Source organism: Xiphophorus maculatus, chromosome 10 (assembly GCF_002775205.1).
Source record: "Xiphophorus maculatus strain JP 163 A chromosome 10, X_maculatus-5.0-male, whole genome shotgun sequence".
NCBI lineage: Eukaryota > Metazoa > Chordata > Actinopteri > Cyprinodontiformes > Poeciliidae > Xiphophorus > Xiphophorus maculatus.
In genome coordinates this window covers 23,306,481-23,328,848 of record NC_036452.1, presented here as the reverse complement: position 1 = coordinate 23,328,848, position 22,368 = coordinate 23,306,481, and the positions used below count along the sequence as shown (strand labels likewise).

Below are 22,368 nucleotides of genomic sequence, written 5' to 3'. Positions count from 1 at the left end.
ACGCCCACATACACAACACTCTACTTTTACTGGCTCTTCTACACCTGTCCTTGTTTTATGTCTCCGTACTCGTGCCTTTCCTCATCTCTTTACCTCCCTTTCTCTCGTCCTCTCATCTCCAGCATCTCAAAGCTCTCCACTTTCCTTTCACTTGTCCCTTCATCTTCCATTCTCCCTTACATGCACACCCCCACATACACACACACATCCCCCGCTCCTCTCCATACGCCTCACAGCAGCAGCACACTCATGACTTTTCATATTGTCAGCCTTGCTCTTCTCTAATGTCTGTTTCCCCCGACCATCTCTCCATTCATCCAACCATTGAACCCCCTCCTTTTTTACTCTTCCCTTACTTTATTTTCTCTCCACATTTTGGCCTCAGTGGCACTCCATGTCATTCCAGTTCCACCCCCCCCCCCCCCCCCCCCCCCCCCCCCCCCCACCCGCTTTTACCACTCATTATTACCCAGGGGATTGGCCTTAGATGGCTGATAGAGCCTTTTGGCTAATTGTCACCATTTAGATTCACTGGTTGTTAACCAGTCAGAATAATCACACACACACACACATACACGCCTGCACACTAGAAGCAGCGTGGGGGTGTTGCTGGTTTTGCTGTGTGACTGTGGAATGCGTAGGATGAGTTTTTATGGAGTGCTGTTTACTTTGGCCACCACCATTAAACTTTTAACGGCTGCCAATTAACGGGCCAGCAAGGACACTCTGTGGGGCATGAAACCAACTTCTGGAAAACAGACTCCACCATCCGCACAGCCACACAGTCTAGCACCATATTCTAAAGATATGTGGGTCTGCCAAGATCTCCTCAATCCCACAACCTAGTTCAACGTCCTTGAAGACGAGGAACAAAGTGAAACGATAGTTCGCCTCCCAGTGACCTCTTGGAGGACTCGGTGTGTGTGTTTCAGGGCGAGGAGTGGGAGTGATGCTTTCTCCTATTCGTCTTAGGTTTTGGGAGGAAAACTGTGTTTTGTAGGAGAGCAAATTCCATCCATTCAAAATCTGCAAACACTTGGCAATAGTGGTCGGCTGAGGTTTCTGTCACACTTGTGTCCACTGTAAATAATGTCAACTCATCTGGCATGTTTGTGCAAGAGTTCATTTATGGTGAAAATAGAACCAACTGGCTGTAGTTTTTCAGTGTTTTTCCAAAATTAGGGTCTTTTATGATAGATTGCAGAGATAAACTGTTTGTGTAGGGTGCTGCTGAATGTCAACACTGGAAAGAAACATGAATTCTCTCTCGCTTCCCCCTTTCCCATTGACAGGGTACCCGGGCTATTCAGGAAGTCTTGCTTCTCCTTTTCTTTCCATGAGTGCCCTGGATCACCATAGCAGCAGTCTCTATGGACAGCCCCGCTTCTATGAAACCCAAAAAGGTGAGTGCTACAGAGTACCGGTACTTGTGGGTTGTGTAGGGGAAAAAAACTTTTAAACCCTTTAATTAGCGTTCATCCATAACCCTAATCTTAATGATGATTAAAGTTTACTTGAAATCATCAACCATCACAAACGTACAAAGATCCACCCCTTTATCAGCTGCCTCTGGTCACACAGGCTAGCTCTATAAAATCAAACTGGCATCATGGATCCAAGGCGGGCTCAGCAGGGTTGATGGAAAAAGTTATGTATAAAATACTAGTCAGAAAACTCCTGAAGGGTTTAACACACGAGTTGTGAGTGACATCTTTTTTTTACATTTTGTACTAATTTCATGTGACAGCCCTCCGAAAGGAGCACTTGTTCGCCAAAGTACAGTGGCGTTCTTGCACTCACTTGATGTGTGTTAACAGCAAGAAATAAAGAGTGTCAATGATGCACTACACAGAGGTGGACTCTATTTTTGCCATAAATACCCTGGTCAGCTTGCTTCCCAGACTGTCTGTAATCACCAGACACTCTTGAGCTGCAATGCAGGTTTACTCTTGCACAGAACAGCTGATGTGGGACAGTGACTGTGTTGAAATTAATCACTTTTGCCACCTTGGTTCTTGGTTCATAGACACAACTAAAAGATATTTAAGTTTTATTATTGAAGTGTTTTGTTAAAGAAGCTATTAATTTACAGAGACCATTCAGTTTCAAGAAATTATTATATGTACATGTTCAAATTCTCATTTTCTTCTAGATCACTTCTACCTGAGAGGCCTTCCTCCCCAGTCTCCTCTACTCTCCACCAATCACAGCCTTCCTCCACTGTCCAGGACAGCTTTAGGCCACCCACTTGGCCCCTGCAGTCGTGAGATGGACAGTGGGGGAGGAGGTGTGAAGAGCATTAAGGATGTGGGAGAAAAGGGGGGGTTGTCAAAAGAGAGGGAAAAATCGAGCAGCAAAGAGCGACACCAGGACAGCAAAGAAAAGCAGCAGCTTCACAACCAACACCATTCTCATCAGATGAACTCTGCCACCACTCCATCTGGCATCCACCAAACTTACTCCCATCCACACCATGCCCTTCTTCCGCATCTTTCCTTCCAGGGTCGGGAACAAGACCACAGAAACTCTTTAGAGCGACACAAAGAGTATAAAGACAGTGACTTTGGTAGTCAGGGAGCAAAACCTTTGAGTGCCTGTAAACTGTCCAGTGGGACAGGGTCAGAGGGTGCCTGTGAAGCAAAAGGTGGAACACTAAGCAGCTGCAGTGGTGGTGGGGCAAGCAGACTTTCATCTGGAATAAGCAGGCAAGGCTCAAAAGATGCACCCATAACTGGGGAAATGAGAATCAGTGACTCTTCAACTTCTTCATCTGAATGTATGCGTCGAGGAACTGTTACAGCAACGGCATTCCTGACACCCCCGACCCCTCACGCTGTAGCTTCTTACTCCATGCCTCCACCCCCCGCGCCACCACCACCACCTCATACCTTGCACATAGGCTCCACAGTATCTGGAGGGTGGCTACACCCTGCAAATCATCACCCGCATCCTGAGTTTTACTGTCCCCCTCCCCCACCTTTAACACTTACACCTTCAAAAGAGCCCACATCCAGCCCTGGAGGATCCAGCAGGGAAGCAAAGGTCAATGGCTCAACTTATGTGCCCTCAGTTGGATCACAAGGGGACATGTCCACCCCTGACTGCCGTGGAGCAGGCGGAGGGGCGAGAAAAGACGAAAAAACCGTAGAGGGATCCCATGAAAGTCCCTCTCACCATCCCAGCCGCCTTAGTAGCTGCCAGAAGAAGGACAAATCCCAGCCCCACCTACAGCAGATGGGATATGGCAAAGCTGACAAACCTCCTGATTGGAACCAGCAGACGCATCACTTCAACAAACCTGGCTCCAACGGCATTTCTCAACCTGAACTTCGGTCCTGCAGCTTAGAAACAAATCTCTCTTTTAAAGATGCTGATGTTGCAAATGAGATTTGCCATCATCTCTCACAAGCCAAGACCAGTTCCGATACTGGAGCTTCCTCACTAAGAGACTGTTCTCTCTCAAGTCCAGATGGAAAAGTGGGATCTGGACTTGGAACTCAGAGGGAAGGACAAAAGGTTGCAAGGATACGACATCAGCAGCACAACAGCCAGACTGCAGCCGCAGAGGAGCGGTTAAGGGATGGAAGTCAGACACCGTCATCATGGGGAGCTCTGGGGAGCCAACAAGAGGACCAGAGAAAAGGTAGCCATCTTGGATCAGTTAGTAAACAGCCTCCTCCACTGTCCCATTCCTCGCCACACACAGCTGATGGCGAGGGAGGTGCCATGAAGAACCTTATGAACTACAGCTCTCAGCAACCTTTGTTACTGCCACAGCGGAGCCCCTTCGGAGGTCTGGGCTGCCTTAACAAGAGTGGGGAGAGATCAGAGAGGACAGACAGAGGAGGAGCTAAAAGCAACACCTCCCTGCAAGACCCCTCCAAACAATCTCTCCCTTCTCGCCGTGGCTCCACTAACGAGGGAGAAAAGACTGACAGGGGTGCAAAGGAGGCCGGAGAAGCCGGCGAGGGGGAGGTCCGACAGCCTCCGGTGGGTATTGCTGTCGCTGTAGCCAGGCCCCCCCATCGTTCTCCAGACAGCACTCCTGGAAACAGCAGACAGGGCCGGGTGCTGCCCAATCTGAAAGGTCAGACATCATATACTGCTTTTATTATTGTTTGGTCCATTTAGGTAATCACTGGTTTTTTGTTGTTAGCCAAAATATAAGAAATATAAGAAGCAGGACACACTCGACTGCTTCTGCATAAACTCACCAAGCAGAAAGAAAAGCACCATCTCTGATATCCTGTGTGCACGTAGCACAGGTTCTGGAAAATAGTGATCATGTTTGTCCTGTTGTCTTGGTAACTCAGGGGTATCGCGCACTGTGTATCCTCTTGGTCGGGAGTTGGAGGAGAGGAAGAGGATGTCAGAGGACCAGATTGGTCTTCATCACCACGACAGAGACAGAGAACTGGTCATCAGGTAGAGTCACAAACACAAGCACACACACACACCCCTGCACGCACAAGGTAGTATCTATTCAGTTTTCCTCTCATCTGATAAGCTGCACTTCTTTTATTTTCCTCGCTTCTTTCTCCCAGTCTGAAGCCCTGCTTCTCTTTTCTCTCAGCCCCTCACTCCATTTACTCCTCTCACCCTTTGATGTGGTTTTTCTGTACCTCCTCGCTCTCTTACTTCACATCTCTCTCTTTCTCCTGAAGATGAGATGTAGTGCATTAATGTTACAGGGACTAATACGGATGTCTCTGAAGTATCAGGCTCTTATTATGTAGTCATATTAAGGGAAGAAAACATATAATGAGTAGTCATAGACCAGGCACAAGATGATGGCTGTTCCAGTTGCCGTCACATTTCCTTTTCTTCATGATTATAATGGTGGTAGAGGTAATGAAGATGACACGGATGAAGATAATGATCATAATAATGGTGATGATGGTGATGACAATAAGAGGGATAATCAACATAATGACAAAGTTCACCTCGCCTAACGCCATTGCAGGGAAAACAAGGACTGCATGGAGTTTGCTCGGATCCACCCATCCAGTAGCTGCCACGGTGACCTGACCCCTCACCTCCTTGTCCCCGGTGGAGCAAGCCAATTAGGGGACCCTGTTGCACATGCTCACCCAGCTCACCGCCACTGGATGCAGAGGACAGGAAGTCCCTCCCTCTGGATGGGCCCTTCATACAGTGAGAATGAACACAGATCCTCCAGTCATTTCACACTTGATTTTGATGTTTCCATTTTAAATTATGGATTATTGTTTAAGTTTATGTTTTTTTCTTTTGCCTTTACTTTTTAAATAAAAAAGTATACATAATAATCTTAATTAATAAGAAATATAAAAGCATTCAATTTTTAAAAAATTTATTTATAAACATTTTGAAATTTTGTGCAATACTTTGCAATGTTCCAGCACATAAGAAAAACAAAAAAACATGGTGTTGGAAGCAACATGACAAAGTGTGAAAAGGTTATAAGGATGTATTAATCGATCAGAGTTTCTGTGATTTAACAGAGCTGTGTGGTCTCCCTTACCCCCTTCCTGTTTCAGGTCTGAGCCATGTGGGGATGAGCCCCAGCTTCCCACCAGGTCTTGCCAACCCTCTACAGCCAGTCTTGGGGTCCCTCAGCCAAGATCCTAACTCCCCTCTTGTGGTTCTTCCAACAGAACCAGGGCCTCATCATCCTCTCGGTATGAAAAGCAGACTTTGCAGCAACAACAGTATGCATAATGATTGTTGTGTACCCAGGCTTACTGCCTTGCTGGCTCCTGCTTTCTTCTCATTTGTACAATGGATGCTGCTGCTGCTGGTTCTCTCTCTGAGTTTTAGTATCACTGGCTAATCATAATATAATGCTCAACTAAGCCCTTCTGTCAGTGGGACAATGTTTTATTGCTTTGTTAATGGGAGCGGCTATTCCATTGCCCCCTCTGCATGTGCCTAGCATTATGCAAACCATTTGAACTGGCGTTTCATCCCTCTTGTGGTAGAGTGCAGAGGTGCTTAAATTGTGTGTGCATGTTAAAAGTCATGTTAATGTCTAAAGCAACATGTTACAGTTTTTTTTATTTTTTTTGCATATCTCAACCTTTGCTGGAGAGAGAAAAGAATGTGTGTGTGTGTGTGTTTTAGCATTTCTCACCTTGTAAATCCCATTTTCCCAACAAATACAACGCTGTGAGGACCCACTGCTCCTTTTTGAGCCAAATGCCCGGGCCAACATAAGTGCTGTTTTGAGTTTAGGGGTTATGTTTAGGACTAAGATGTGATTTGAGTTTAGGTTTGGTTTAGGGTTGGGTATTTACCGGTGATGGGTAGGGACAGAGTTACATTTACGGTTAGGGTATAAAAATGAATTAAAAAATGGATGGAAGTCCATGTAAAATCCTTGTGAAGATAGAAATACATACTATATGTGGGAGTGTGTGTGTGTGTGTGGATGATGCTTTGCAAACAGGCTGTGAAATTTAATTATCTCCCGCCTCCCTTGACTCGCTCTGTGAGAGTTCCTGCAGAGAGGGGAAGTGCATCCACTGAACCCTTCCCCTGGGAAACATTAGCCCACTCAGGCTAATCTCACAGAACAAAGGTTCCCAGTGACAAGCCAGCCAAGGAGCGGATGCGTGTGCGGGTGTGGGCGTGTGCGTGCGTGCGTGTGTGTGTCTTTGGGTGAAAGCCTGCAGGTTTCCTGGCAAAAAGTACCACATCCTCAAAAAAATCGGGTGAAATTAGGGGGCGTGACAAGATCACACAATATTAAAACCTCAAAAATGTTCTGTTAAAATGAAGCACTATCTACTGGCTGTCAGCATGTAGCTTTAGCTAGTGAAGTAAGTGTAGGATCATATGAGCCCAAAATATAAAGCCGTGTTTTCTTAAGCTTGTATCTCAGTGTCTGTTTGAGACTAAAAAAAATGTTGGCCTGTAGTGTTAATGGAGTGGGATACTAAAGGCTGTTTTTGGATGAAACAAACGTTGTTGATGGACAAGAACACCCCTACAGTTGGCTACCCAACATGGGTCCGGACTTAATTTTTATAACACACTGTGAGAATCATGAAACCTTTGTGTCTTTGTCTTCCAGACTTTTTAGCATTTAGAACTGGATTAGATTAAGCAAAACATAGTGGTAATCAAACCTGGATCCAATCATGGATTACAGATTGGTAATTGTAATTGAAATGTTGTCTCTATTTATGACAACAAAAAATGGGGATAACTATTTTTTTTCCCACCAGAAATAATTTCTCATTTCATAAAAATGTTATAACTTATCAACTCATCTTGTGAGCTGACAAATTCATTGCAAAATATTGCTGCCTATATGTAGTTCTAAGTAATCTAAGTTTGTTAACAATCTCAATCTATCTCAGCAAAGGTCTCAGTAAAGTCCCATCTCCTTCTTTGGTTCTTCCTCTAGATGTTCTGGAGCAGTCAGGTCTCTGGCCTTCAATGTACGGAGCCAGAGGAGCTCCCCCTCACCTGCAGCCCCACCCAGTCTACTCGCGCACCTCGTTCCTACAGCAGCAGGAGCTGTACGCCCTGCAGCATCAGCACCACCAGCAACAGCAGCGAGCTATGGAACACATGCAGCGACTCCCCTTAGGACCAGTAAGATTGGCCTTCAAGTAATGAGATTCAGAACAAGTCGGAATGTTGTAAGCTGATCCAAGGAGCCAACTTCCTCTTTCGGGGAGTTAGGAGTGGAACACAGTAAAATATTTGTTGATAGCGTAGGATGTAGGGCTGCACAATGTAAGAAAAGCATATAATGGTGATGTTGTTGCTTAGTATTGCAACCAGATCCTTTTGCAAAATGTAATCCTTGAACTAACTAGAATAAACTTGAATTTGCATGTTTCCAAGAATTCTTGCACCACCGATCTTTTTCGTTTCCTTTTTTTAAAAGAGAAAACATGACACAATCACAATAGACGACTCGCCGAATGGATCTCCGACTTCCAGAACCCCATCTTCTTCCTCATCCTCTGCCTCCACCCATGCAACAAAACCCTTCTCTCACACCCCTCCTCTCCCTAAGACCTCCACACTGTCTCCGGGGCTGTGTCCAAGCAGTCGGCAGTCACCCTGCTACCACTCGCCATCATCGCGTTTGACACACCCGCCAAATCCCCTGACTCCGACCCCAAGTCCAGCGGCGGCAGCACCACGATCTCCGGCCCTCAGCCCTGCTCCTTCACACCTTTCCAAAGCACTGGAGAGAGTCAGCGACAGAGGAGAAGGACAACCACCTCAGGACTATCCCCAGTCCTTAGAGCCAGGTGTGTTAAAAGAAGATTGAGATAGAAAAAACAGGCAAGGTTGCTAAAACATGGTGTATATCTTTAAAACGTGGTTTCCTTTTAGTTTTGCAAAAATGGTTTGACGCAGGGCCTTTGCTTCATATGTCCTTGAGTGTATTTGCGAAAGCTAAAGAGAGACGGAAGGCAGGCCAGCCAGTAAGGTCAAAGAAAACATATGGACACTCTTCGTGTTGCATGAGTGCAACCTGCCAGGCGCACATGTGTGTCACAAGAGGAAGGTCAGCGATATCTTCAGACAAAGCCTTCTTATCCTTCAGGGGTCCTTGGAAAAGTACAGGTGGAAGGATACACATTCATCTGGCTGTGTTGTCAGGGGGTGGAGGGATATCATCAATAAAATGAGAGCGAGGTGACAGGGCTGCCGCAGCAATCATAGGAAAACAGCAGGGTGTCATCAATATCCAACGTAGATCTATAAACTCACACTTCTACACACACGCATGCATTCTGTATATTTAATATACACCAACACACTCAGTGTTTTCTGCACCTCGATGTTAATGTACTATGTCAACTGTAATCACATGCTTCATCTTGTCTGCCTGAACAGAATGCCAATGAAGTTAAGCTAGGCCGGAGTTTACTTCTGTACATTTTTATGTGTTTTATGTCAGATTTCTGACATGTAGAACCACTTTTAGTTTTATGTCAAACTTTGACTTTTGCTCTCACTTTATGTTTCCACCAGACTTGCCACCTGTATATAGCTTCTCTCCAGTTTCCATGGGTTACAAGGCCGGGCCTTCGCCTCCTGAAGCGCGAGCGGCAGAGCAACCTTTGTTGGAAGAACAGCCAACAGGGTCTGAAACCAAGTCTTTCTCTAAACAATGCACCATCCAGCCTCTCACCGAAGAGCGAGCAAGGGAAGAAGAGAATGTAACAGAATGCAAGGCGGTGGAGTCCGAGAATGAATCAAAAGGATGCTCTATCTCTGAACTGCAGAGTGCTCTTTCTAGATCACCGTCATGCCCTTTCCAAGCTCCAGTTCCCGAACCATTCTGCCTAGCAGGCAAAACCCTGAAAGTGGATGTTCCTTTGGGTGGCCTTACGGAGCCTCAGATGTCCAAAGAGCAGGGAGATGACTGGGAGTGCATCAAAGAGGATGGCATGGGGGAGAATGAGAGAACAGAGGGTGGACCAGCTGAATGTACTGTCTCTGTGCCTGTAGAGCCTGCGAACAGGGAGCAGGAGCAGGATCAGTACCATGATGAAGAGAATGTAGAGGTGGTTAAGGATAAGGAAGAGGAAGAAGATGGGAGTGGGAAAAGTCCAGATGAGGAATTGGTAGAATATTCTGTTGTTTCCCCCTCTGCTGACCTGCTCCCCTGTTCCACTATGACAACAGCAGCCCAGTTGGAAGGGGCTTACATGTGGAGCTTGGAGCTCTTGATTGCGGCGGCTCTGTGTGCCACCAGAGATGCCTTGTGCCCGCCGGCACCAGTTGTTCAGATCCCGTCTCCTTCTTCTCACCATGGTATGGAAATACTGGGGGAACTAGCCGAGCTGGAGATCAAGCGAAGGAGCAGGGAGTTCAAAGAGAAGGAGGAAGAAGGTGAGAAGAACTTTTAACTACCATTCTTAAACTGTTTTCAATTCATATTTGAGACCTTAAAATTATCACTAGCAGACAGATGTCATATCTATGTGTGTCTGTACTGAGGTGAAGAGATCATGAGAGTGGTGAGAGGCTAACACTTAGTCCTATGGGGACCTTTGTTTTAGCTTTGGGAAGTTTATTTATAGGCATACAGATTGTAATGAAAGACATATAAACATAAGATATCACCTATGTGATGATGTAATTTGCTTCTTCCACCAGTCCTTTGGGGGAATGTAGGTTTGAATGGGAGTCAATGCAACGTTGAGGCTGTTCATTTTGCAATAAAGGTGCAAAATGACCAAACAGATGTGTTTTTTTTTAAAAGGTTTAGGTTCAGTTGAATATGTCAGACAAGGTAAACTATGATGTAGCTACATTAATTTAAAGAAGTGATGTCATATTATTGTATAACTTGTCCACCATAATATCCAAGCACCTAGAACTCACAACCTACAGTTTTTGCTTATTTCAGTAACACCTTAGAATTTATTTCTCTAAATAGCTCAGAAATTGCACGGACTCTTACTCAGACCATAGGGAATTAAGGGCCATTGTGTAAGGGCCAAGCACTTGGATCATCTTCCTGGTCTGCTCACTGTGGAATATCTCGGGAAAGTCCCTCCAAGATTTTATGAATGTTTTTGTGAATTTTTTCTGCAGTCAAAATCAGATTTTATATTGTTACTTCAGCAATATTTGCCAGAAAGTTTACTACTTTTTTCCTCAATAAGTCCCTTTTAAAAAGGCACATAAAAGAAAAAAAATGAGAAAAAAATAATAACACAGATTTGACACGCAAACATTTTTATTGTTAAAAAAACGGACATTTTTGTTACTCACCATATTGATCAAAGAAAATAACTTGACAGTAAGTCTGAGGCAGAAGTGTAGTAAGAAATACTGACACCTATAAGTGAGGGTTAGAAGTCAATAAAACCTTTTTTTTTGACATTTTTGTGGAAAATTTGCAATAAATTAATGGGGAAAAAATGAGAGGGGTTTGTTGATTTTGCATGAATTTCTGTGATTGCTAGAAACGCTAAAGACTACAGGGACTGTGTAGAAGTATGACAACCTTATATAAGCTGGTTAATTGGTCAGGCTGTCTACTCGAGTAGCTGGCCTGCAGTCTGCAGCTGCTAGTAGATTGATAACTAGCTTAGGAGGAAAGGAAGGATGAAATGCAGGAGTGACCAACACCGTTCCACAACAAAACACTGTACGCTGTCTCTGGCATCTCATTTGGACCGCAGGAATGCAATGATGAAAGATTCACAGGCTGCTGTTAGAATGTCAGTATTTCATCAGCTTAACTCTATTACTAGACAAAATTACATGTGCTGAGACCGCTAGCAGTAGCATTCCATCTTTGATCAGCTGTGACTCGTGATAATCTCCAAATAACGGTGAAACTTTAAAAGGAGCAGGATGTACCAACTTTAATGGCACTGGACAAAATCCAACGGCTTCCTTCCCTGTTGGCAGACTTAGAGTGGATTGACAAGCTATAAATGATAAATGGTAAAAAGTTGTGACTAATCTAGTGGCTTGATACAGACGGCGGCCTTAGATCATGTACTTTTGTGTAGCAACACTAATATTGTTTAGCTGAGAAGACAGAAACAACCCAAACACTGACTGCATACCTGCCAATGTGAATTGGCAGGTATGCCAATTCCTGCCAAGTCAAACATTTACACTTTGACTTGTTTTAAATAGCTAAAATCAGCTAAAGGATACGACATCAAAATGACTGCTTCAGGTAAATGAACTGTTACTGTTAATAACCTGCAGACATTACTTTGTTCCAAACTAGCTCTTTGAGGCCAGAAAATTAGATCAAGGAAGAAGAAAAATAACTTCTTTTTTTTTTCTGCCTAAACAACCATTCCAACTTGCAGCAAACCCAAAACAAAAGGTGGACTGGGAGACGTGTGAAACGTACATCTGTGAAATCCAGATGTCTATAATGTCGCACACAAACCCTCAAAAATGTTCCTCTAACTGTCCTGTTTCCTTCCTTTTCGTTCCCACTCTCAGCTGCTTCCCATAGAACCGCATTTCCCCCCCTGGGGAGTAAGTGTGTGTGTTGGGTGGTGTGTGTGTGTGTGTTTAAAGGGAACACAGAGATGGACAAACAAGCTAAGCTTCAGACACGATCCAGGACACACATGCACAGACTCTCAGCCCAATGTGTCCCTCAGGCTCTGTCGTCTTGCTTTGCTAATTAGACCCTTTCCTTTAAAACACTTCTCCTGTAAGCGCTCCTATTTTCCTCTCGTCCCTCTGAGAGAAAGTGTTTTTATTTATGCCAGCATCTGTGCGTGTGTGTGTGTGTGTTGTATGCATGCCGTGCACACACCGGTGTATGTGGCTAAGCTGTTAAGTAATCCCAGATGAATCCCTGCTCTCCTCCGTCAGAGTCCCTGTGTCTCTCAACCAGGCTGCCTCCTCCTGTCTCTCCTCCTCCTTTGTTATTTTTTCCCTCTCACTCGCGTCTTCTTTTTTTTATTTATTTATTTTTTATATAAAACCAATGTAATCTTGTGTGTAAATCCTGCCTCTGCAAGCCTTGTTGACGGAATTAATAAGTGTAAAAATCATAAGTCGCTCAGCTGCTGCAAAGCGAGATACAGGCTGTGTGAGTGTGCATTTGTTTACATGTGCGCGTGCTTAGCATGTGTAATAGGTGTGAAATCAATAAGTCAGTCCCATCCGGGGCGTGGAAAACACCAGATCCCAGCGCGTTTTACTTAAAAAGCAGCTCTGCTCTCGTTGCTAAGAATGTTATTAATACAGCTGATGAGGCTCATGTCGCTTTGGACGCGATTGGGAGAGGAAATCGATCCCAGACAGACGAGGTTATGATGGATATCTCAGCTTTTTACCAGAGATCCCAACTACAGATCAACAATTCAGCAAACCGTTGGAAAGAATCAACACACCTAGAGTTAAACGTTAAAAATCTGTCAGTGTCCTAATTTTCTTTCATATATGAATTACATTTGAACAAAGCTTCCTGAACAGTGACACAGTTACATGGTACTGAAGCAAAACTTTCAAACTTAATAACACAATCTTATTGCTTTTATTTCAAATGGAAAAAACTATTTTTACTCCCGCTCACTGAAAAAAGAAAACAGGCTATCCAACTTTTTAAAAAATTGAGTTAATTTGTTACAAGTAATCAAATTAAGGTTATCCAAGTAAATATATTAAGTTTATTAAGTTGTCACGCTAAGCAAACGAAAATAAATGAAGTCTGACGAAGTAAATCTGATTACTTGTAACAAATTAAGCACATTTTTTAGAAGTTCCATTCTCTGTTTTTCAGTGCTCCTGCTTAGTTTTTTTACGACTATAATTATCACCCTCTAAATTCAGTGACTCACTGTGCTAATGGCTCAAAATATTAGACCTTTTTGTTCTATTCTTTATGGAAAAACACAAGCTGATACTAGCTGGTGGGGAGAGTCTACAGCTTTTATGTTACTAACAGCACAATTGTTGGCAACATAACATCAATTAAAAAGACACATTCACATTTTTACGGACATGAAATCAGACCAAAAGCTCTCATTTTAGGTTAGCTAGAATTACCAAAAATGATTTCTGTTTACTAAATGCCAGAAAACTTAGTGGGAACATTTTTCAAAGATTCTTTTTGTAAGTGACCAGCCAGCTTGCGATGCTTTATGCTTTGTAAAGTCAGAGAAAAATATGGTCACTCCTGCATTTTCTCCAGCAACTCCTTAAGAGCACTTTAAACAGTAGGAACAGGAGGATCGTGATTTTTTTCTTTATTTCATTGGTATACCGTAATACCGGTAATTAGCCAACACCTGGTGGATATGCTGCTTGTAGCATGCCGGCTGCAGTTTTAATAGTTTTAATTCCATGCATGATGTTGTTACTGAACAGCAGAGCTGCTCTAAGCGTCATGACAAGCTGCGTTTTCATTAACTTTAAAATTGTACAATTTGATATTTCGAAAGTAAATTTGCTTAATGAAAACACAGCAATTTCTAGAAAAAAAACTTTCATATTTTGATGTAAAGTCTCAGTGCTAGAATGAGGTGGTTTATTGGCTGTATCAAGAATGGTGACTCACATCACATGAGTCACGTGATCAACAACTGGACGCTACTACTGGCAGAAACAACAAAGAAGAAGACAGGAAGTCTTATGAGGATCACGACGCAGAACATTTTTCAATGACTTATGAGCAAGCTTATTCACATGACTAATGAACAAGCTTATTCAGGTGTGATTTTAATTGCATTTGTTGTTTATTAGAAACACTGCAATTGCGAAATAGTGTTTTTTATATATATATCTATATATATTAGTGGAATATCAACAAAGATTTGTGCATATTTGTAATGGAAACACAGCTACTGATCCGATCTACCAGCTGTTACTTTTATAAAGATCTCTCCTTCAAACAACTCACTGATATTTGCACAGTTTTTACTCATTTCTAAATAATATTTCTGGTGGTATCTTTTGATGCAAAGTTTTATTGTTACTTATCGTAATTAGTCTGTTGTTTTGTTATGTCCAAGTAGACACACACATTTCGAATATTTTTAAATGAACCTACGCAGTTCCTCTATCTTTGTGTGAGCGTACTTGCTTTGATTACCTGTCACGTTGCAGCAGAATAATTTCCCCACTGTGAGACAAAAAAGGAATTTTTATTCTATTTTAATAAAATCAAGTGAGTTTCTGAGTAGACGCTTTTTTCAGGCAGCTAACCAAGCAGTGCGCAGCAACAGGTGGGGGAACTGCATTAGTCCATACAGAGTAAACTCCAATCACCAATGCTCACCCACACTCAGAACATTTGCTGTTTTTTTCATGTCAAATCCCCCGAGCTGCCTCCTATTACAGCCCTCAACTCTGTTACCAACACACCATGGTGTTATTACTCTGTGTGTGTGTGTGTGTGTGTGTGTGTGTGTGTGTGTGTGTGTGTGTGTGTGTGTGTGTGTGTGTGTGTGTGTGCGTGCGTGGGTGAGTGGAAGGTACATATTGATTGCGGCCATCCTCCATAATACTACACCAGGCGGGGTGATGTCAGCGGTGATGTCATCCTGTCAGGGTAACCGGAGCGTGCCATTGGCTCTGTGGAGCTTGACACACGAGACGACATAGACCTCTGCCAGCCTGGACGGGACACGGCCGGCAGCGGCAGCGCCTTCCCGCCCCTCTCTGTCCGCCGTCCTGATCTCACCCGTCCGCGCTCCCTCTCGTTTTCTCTGACCTCTCATCCTTCCTGCCCTCCTCGCGCTCCTCTTGTTTCCCGCCTTCTCCCTCGCCGCCGGATCCCGCTATGAAGCGCGCGCGCGCAGGTTTTAATAATGTCAGGTGTCAGCTGGGCAGGTCTTGCTGCTCCCGCGCGCGCATCCTGCGAGTGATCCAGCGGAACCTCTCTCCTCTCCTCGTCTTTCTCCTCGGAGGGAAAATTGGATTCTGTCCATGTCCATAATGAGAAGATGTAGGAGAATAAATAGATAGCTCAATAAACACTTTGCCTCTTATTGCTTCTCCTCCCCTTCAGTCCTCACCCCCTCCCTGCTTTTTTCTCACCGCGCTGCAGTCCTTCCTCCTTCCTCCTCTTTTTGCTCCCGCCACCCGCTGCTCTCCTTCTCTCCATTTCTCCCACACATACATACGCTCGTGCAGCTTCGTGTCTGCGGAGCTCAGCGAAAACTGTGTGTGCTCCGAATGAGTGTGTTGTGTTTGCAGAGGTTTGTGTATGTGAACCTCCTCATGAATATTCTGTTTTATCTGCTGCCGCGGTGACAATGACAGAGTTAATGACAGTGACAGATGTAGAGAAGCCCCTCCTGCCCGCCTCCTCCCCATCTCACCTCCACCATTACTCCCCTCTATGTGCGCGCGCCTGTGTTTGTGTGTACGATTAGGCAGGAACACAAGTATACATCAAATAAACTACACAGCTAATATCATAAATATCACCACTTTTCAGGGCGCAGTTTCACCGCTCTAAGAAAATAAATCCGCTGAGCGTTCACGGTGTTTTACAACGAGGCGCTCGTGTCTGAACTGAAACCATCCATCTCTCGCACAGGTGAGGAGACGCTGACCTTTGACCTTCACAGTCTCGCGACGCTGGCGGCGGCCCGGGCTCTGGAGATGGGCGGCGGCACCGTGGACGCGGAGTCCGACCGGCACTGTCCAATCAGGAAGAGGCTAAACCTGCGCCGGAAGTGCAGCTGGACGCCTCGGCACGAGCCGGTGAGGCCTTCAGAGAACGTCTGTTTTCAGAAGCATGAATCATTCATACTAAATTGTGGGTTGCTGCTGAGTTGAACAATAGAAACGGGCCTTGTTTTTGACAGAGCGTGGATCTTGTGTTTCCTCTTTGTCTTGTTAGGATTTTATCTAATTGGCCTATTCCAAACAAACTTGTTTTGTTTTGTTTTTGTTGTTGTTTGTTTTTTTCATACTTTGTGATAATCTTACTTCCATTTAAAAAAACAAGAAAAACAAAATATGGACATGGTTTTGTGCATTTTTTTATTCACCCCTCTTCGCTCTGATGCCCACAAACAAATGAATACATCTATTATCAGCATAAATCCAGTTATTCTGCAAAGGCTTAAGATTACTGGTGAGTCAATAGTGAATGAAGAGCATCACAAAGACCAAGAACCAGATCAGACAGGTGGAGAGGTTAAAAGCAGGGTTCAATTATAAATTAATATCCCATCACCTAATTGGAGAACATCCCAAAACATGGCAGTCCGCTTAAATTTAAAGGGCCATGGTAAAAAATAATAACACCAACACTCAAAAAAATATCCCATCTTACTAATGGAATAGTATACACTGTGTGAAACATATTTGCAATACATGTAAGAGAAACACTCCATAAGTGAATGAACTGAACTATTAATATGGAGAAATTTGATAAGTTGATCAGGCGCCACAGCATCCAGGGTTCGATTCCCAATGCTGGGGCCTTTGCTGCTTCTTTCTAACATAATGCAAATTTTAAAAAAAAACTAAAAAAAAAAGCAATAAGCTGCAGAGTTCTGTGATGTCGTCCTATTGCTAATTAGTAAGTCAATTTTCAAAAGTTTACAGAGACCACCTGCATCTGTTTGCATTTTGCTGGCAGGCCAATCACAGGCCTGCGCTCCTCCTGCAGGGATGCAGCACTGTTACCACACTTACAGAGCTGATTGAGATTCTACCTCTTTTTCTGTTTTCCTGGCTGTGAACAGCGACCAAAGAATTCAGACTGAGGCAGAGCCACTTTTAATGTGGCTAGTTGGACTGAAACAACTGAAATTAGCCAATTACTACTAATATTCAGTCAATACTAGTCAAAAATTAGTACAGTGAGAAATAACATATTTTGCAGCAAATATATATATATATATAATATATAGAATATATATATACACTGCTCAAAAAAATAAAGGGAACACTTAAACAGGTGTTTAACACTTAAAGTGTTCCCTTTATTTTTTTGAGCAGTATATATATACTGTATATATATATATATATATATATATATATATATATATATATATATATATATATATATATATATATATATATATATATATATATATTCTGGACTGCTGGGAGTGATGAGGTTCCTGTTGGAGCAGAAACAGAAGTTTGTTCCCCCAGCGGTGGCTCCAGCTGCTCCATTGTTCAGGCGCCTCTGGCACTGAGAGAACCACTACATTATCATCCAGGCACTTTTATCAGTGAAATGCACACTATGCCAGGTTGGTTTGCATATTCAAAACTTCCGTGTAAGTAGAACAGTTCATCTCTTTGTCACAAATATCACAGTCAATAAAAAAAAAGAAAGAAGATTCCAGTTTAAATAACGGAACATTTGGATAATAAAACCGGTTTAGTTAATACACGGAAAGAAGCATCGACACGCCTCCGGGAATCACATCAAAGTGCCTTAAAATAAGGAACTCCTTTGAAACTTTTTTTTTAAAAGTGACATCATGTTGGAAATATGTTTTCCTGTCATCCAGAAATCTGCATTTGAAAGCAGAAGATACTCGTTAAAAAAGAGAAAAGAAAAAAAGATGCCCTAAAACCTGCATCATCAACACGCCGGCCAAAAAAAACTCACTGGTTATATATTCAGTGCTTGTAGGAGTGAGGATTGTCCACAGCATTATAAATTCCTCTGCTTTGTGTGTGTGTGTGTGTGTGTGTGTGTGTGTGTATCAGGTGTGCCCAGTGAAGGGCTCCATGGAGACGATGGGAGGGGAGGAGCTGGCCATGCGTGTCCAGCTGGCTGAGCTACAGCGCCGCTACAAAGAGAAACAGAGAGAGCTGGCCAAACTACAGAGGAAACACGACCACCAGTGAGCAGAATAACACACTCACACACACGCCAACACACGCATGCACACACACATTTCTTGTCTTTACTGAATTGGGCATTCCGACATTCACAATTGTGCTTTCATGCTGCATCCCCTCCTGATTTATCATGACTTGCTGCCTTTCTCACACTGGATGCATTTTGACCTGGAGCCGAAGCAGCCTGACCCCGCCCCCACCGCCTGATTTCTGCTGCCTTTTCAACCCCTCTCTCTCTCTTTCCCTCTCTCCATCCTCCTCTTCCTTTTCGTTGCTCCTCTCCCTGCAGGAAAGACGAGACGTCTCGTAGCCCCGCTCGCCGGGGGCCCGGCCGCCCCCGCAAGCGCAGGTCCACCCCCGGCCCAGCTGCCGCGGAGAGCTCCAAAAGACTCAGGTCAGTGCTCTGATGCTGCGTCGGTATAATCAGCGTGATTGGCAAGCCCAGCTCATTCATCCTGATTTCTGTTTGTGTTTTTGGTGAAAGGCACGGTTGATTTTCAAGAAGTTCTTCAGCTGAATTGATTCAAATGCTCTATAGCTGATGATTTGCTTGATTGGGCCCTGGAAGGAGCTGCTCATGCATGCACACACACATGCACGCACACGCCCTCACACACACATGCACGCACACAGTGGGTTATGTGATGGAAGCTGTAAGATGGCTGTGATTTTTAATGAGAGAAGGTAATGGAGCTGAGGGCTTCATTAATCATCATTAATCACTTTTAATCATATTTATCACTTGTATTGATTGTGTCCTGATTCCATGTGAACCACTTGCATATACTAATACAGCTGGACAAAGTCTGGATGTACAGTTATTACAGTGATAAATGACTCAACCCCTCCCCCACCTGCAGCAACACGTCGCCACACATTTTAGCACCTCAAACATGCTAACTTTTAAGCAGACAAACTCCAATCACACACACCACACACACACGCACACACCAGCATTGACTGTGATAAATGTGTTTTCTCATGGTGCCCCACCTCTGTTAGCAAGTGCACCCGTCGTCTTGATAAAATGATTAAAGAAACTCAGGGTTTGTCACGGTTACCATGATTAGAAGGCGCTAATGAAAATGACAATGAAAGCCTTTTGTCATAATATGCCGGCGTCGCCGCACACATAGTCAGGCAGGGAACTTGTTTAATTAGCCGAGCTGGTTTCTACGTGCCTGTGCAACACGACGAATGTTGTCATTAACAAGCAATGTATCGCGTGTTTATGCTTTTATCTTCTCATGAAGATTGAGGGCGAAAGTCAACAATTAAAAAAAGCAAGAGAAGGAGAGGATCAGACAAAATTAAAACTGTTGTTTTTCTTTGCATTCACATGGGCCAGGCATAGCATGTTAATAATGGAGTAGCTTTCAGCTAGTAGGCTAATGTAAAGTAGCCTAATTCTTGGGACAGAGCATACTCAGTTAGCCATGTTTAGAGACTTTACCCTCAGCCTGTCACATGATTTCTAACATCATGTGTACATGCTAACAAAAGGTTTAGTTAGCATGTAACATGTCCTGAGAAATTACATCAGTAGCAACATGGAATGGCTACTATCAGAATAGAATAGAATAGAATAGAATAGAATAGAATAGAATAGAATAGAATAGAATAGAATAGAATAGAATTACTTTATTCATCCCAGCAGGGAAATTACTTTGCAGTTACAGCATAGAGACAAGACACACAACAACCACCACTGAGTAGCAATTGTAGCCAAAATAAAAATAAAATATAACATGCTGCCAATATAAAAAGCAGCTTAGAGCAGTCCTTGCAAAGATTCAAAAAATGCAGATACAGTATGTATATGTAAATATATGTACAGCAAGTGTGCCACAGTGCAGTTGTGCAAAATTGGACTGATTAGTGCAGAACAATGATTTAGCTTTTATTGTACAGTAAACTAGCAGGTATAAAATATTAGTCATTCAAATGGGCATAAGAGGGCTAAATGTTGCTTCCACCCATTCATCCTCCCTTACTCTTCCACTTGTCTGAGCTTGGGTCACAGGGTTACAGGTAACTCAGACAGCATCTCCCCAATGACTGTCACTCACTTTGGAGGGTCTCAAGGCATTTGTCTGAGTCCCATTCTGGTGTCTTGAAAGCCATGCCCAGGAGTCCTGATCAGATGCCATATCTTTATATTATGACGCATATAATCAGCATGACCCTGGCTTTGTCTAGCAGCCAGCTCATATTGTACCCATGTTGGACACCCCAGATGATGGGGTGTGGAAGGCCTGACCATATAGTGGTCACGCATCTCCCATCCGTCCAACCTGGCTCTGTGTGCCCCTGTTTCCTTATTCCACATGCAGTTTGCTTATTTGTGGGGGTCGTCATTTACTAAGGTCTGTGAAACACATTTAGTTTGATTCTGCTAATAGGACTAGCTTGCCACTCAGGAAACAATACCATGGACAACATAATGTCCAGGATCATAGGAATAGTCAAACCTTCCATTGTGTTAAGCTGGCTCTTATGATGTGGAGTCATAAGTCATCCATCAGTTTTCTATGTCTAAACTCAGTTCTGGCCTGTTCCACAACCAATGGAATCATCCTGAAGTTGGCTTCCAGTTCAGCTGGTGGTAAAGGGCTGTTTCACAACTTTTGTGGCATCTGGACAAACTTAGATCGGATCTCTGAGCCAACCTAAGGCAAAACAGACTGAGCTGCTGCTAAGGGCCCCACACCAGCATTGGGCCCTATTCTGCTAGAATTCTCAAAGCATTAGATATACAGAAGAAGCCTCTACTTGATAGGTTCATCCTCTACTTACCCACGGTTATCTCGTGAACTCTGAAAGCCACAATGGTATCTCTAAAAACAACAAAAAGTGCTGACAATGGATGTATAACAGATTTTTATTATAATACCTAGCTGTAAACTCTAATATTGGTAATGCTGGCTATATAATGTACACACATTTCTCATTGAATATATGCATGATAAATTCTCTGTGAGGAAGGATGTCAAATTTTATTTGGGCACCTATAAACAAGCAATGTCCGACACACTGATTACCTCTGTAGAGTTGGTGTCAAACATCTTCCTGGACTTAACCTGAAATATATATATTTTTTTAGAGTAAGAAAGTTGGAGAGCATGTTCCGACATCCAGGTGTTGAATTTATTCTAGTGAAACGAGGCTCAACTTGGTCTCTGCCTCACATCAGTTCCATTTGGATCACATTACAATCAAACTGAAAAGGCAAATGACCTTCTGCAAAAGGGAAACCAGTGTGTTGGCTCTAAAATTATTCTATTATTTAGCAGGAATGTAATAGAGAGCGCATTCAGTACCTATTGCCTGTGATGCGATTTTGGCCCTTGAAGCTTAAACCGTGGGGGTGAGCCGCAGGGTTGGCGATGTGGTTTTAGATTGCAGACTCCTCCTCTTTTTCCCCGCCTCTCCTGGGACCGGAGATGCTCCGAGCCAATCCTTCCCTCCTTGGGAATATAGGATTCACCTGCCTCAGACACCAGCTGCTAACAGAGTGTGGGCCGGGGTGTGTGTGTGTGTGTGTGTGTGTGTGTGTGTGCGTGTGTGTGTGTGTGTGTTGGCTGCCTGTGGTGTAAGAGTCCATGCAGGCAGTGAAGGAAGGACAGAGTGAAAGAGAGGCAGGGAGGAGTAGTGTTCGATAGAGGTTAGTGTTTATCGATTGAGCCCTGAAGCTCCGGTCAACGGACAGACTCCCCCGAGACTGCTTTATCTCTCTCTCTCTTTGTTTCTCTCTCTCTCTCTTTTTCACTTCCCTTCCCCCACTAAACCTCACTCCTGTTCTCTCTGTCTCTATCTTCAGTAGCGCAGCTTCACTTCTCAGACCAACCCTTGCCCTTTTACATGATGATTCAGCTTTGTATTCACACAACGGCTGAATATTTCTGTGTTTGGCGTCAAACCGCATTGGCGGATCTCAAACCCTGCATCCATGAAAAAAAATTAAGACAATGAGAACCAGTGGGAGACAATGAATGAACCGTCATGAGATAAAAGTGAAATTAGAAGGAAAAGACTAGATAGGATGGACTATGGCAAACATTCGTCTAGCGAGAGGAAAAAAAGCCCCTGATCCAAAGAGGC

At 43.7% G+C, this 22,368-nt stretch overlaps 1 protein-coding gene across 2 annotated transcripts in view; it reads left to right on the top strand.

Annotated features, from left to right (window-relative positions):
* The window catches only part of bahcc1 (BAH domain and coiled-coil containing 1), an 81,693-nt gene that overhangs the window by 42,805 nt on the left and 16,520 nt on the right, over positions 1-22,368 (top strand). For both annotated transcript variants that reach the window (XM_023341506.1, XM_023341505.1), the window contains exons 4-14: positions 1,293-1,403; positions 2,153-4,087; positions 4,314-4,425; positions 4,964-5,154; positions 5,520-5,660; positions 7,391-7,581; positions 7,880-8,252; positions 8,983-9,846; positions 15,992-16,158; positions 18,133-18,269; positions 18,557-18,661. In XM_023341506.1, the coding sequence (XP_023197274.1) occupies positions 1,293-1,403; positions 2,153-4,087; positions 4,314-4,425; positions 4,964-5,154; positions 5,520-5,660; positions 7,391-7,581; positions 7,880-8,252; positions 8,983-9,846; positions 15,992-16,158; positions 18,133-18,269; positions 18,557-18,661 (4,327 nt within the window). The remainder of the gene's footprint in view (positions 1-1,292; positions 1,404-2,152; positions 4,088-4,313; positions 4,426-4,963; positions 5,155-5,519; positions 5,661-7,390; positions 7,582-7,879; positions 8,253-8,982; positions 9,847-15,991; positions 16,159-18,132; positions 18,270-18,556; positions 18,662-22,368) is intronic.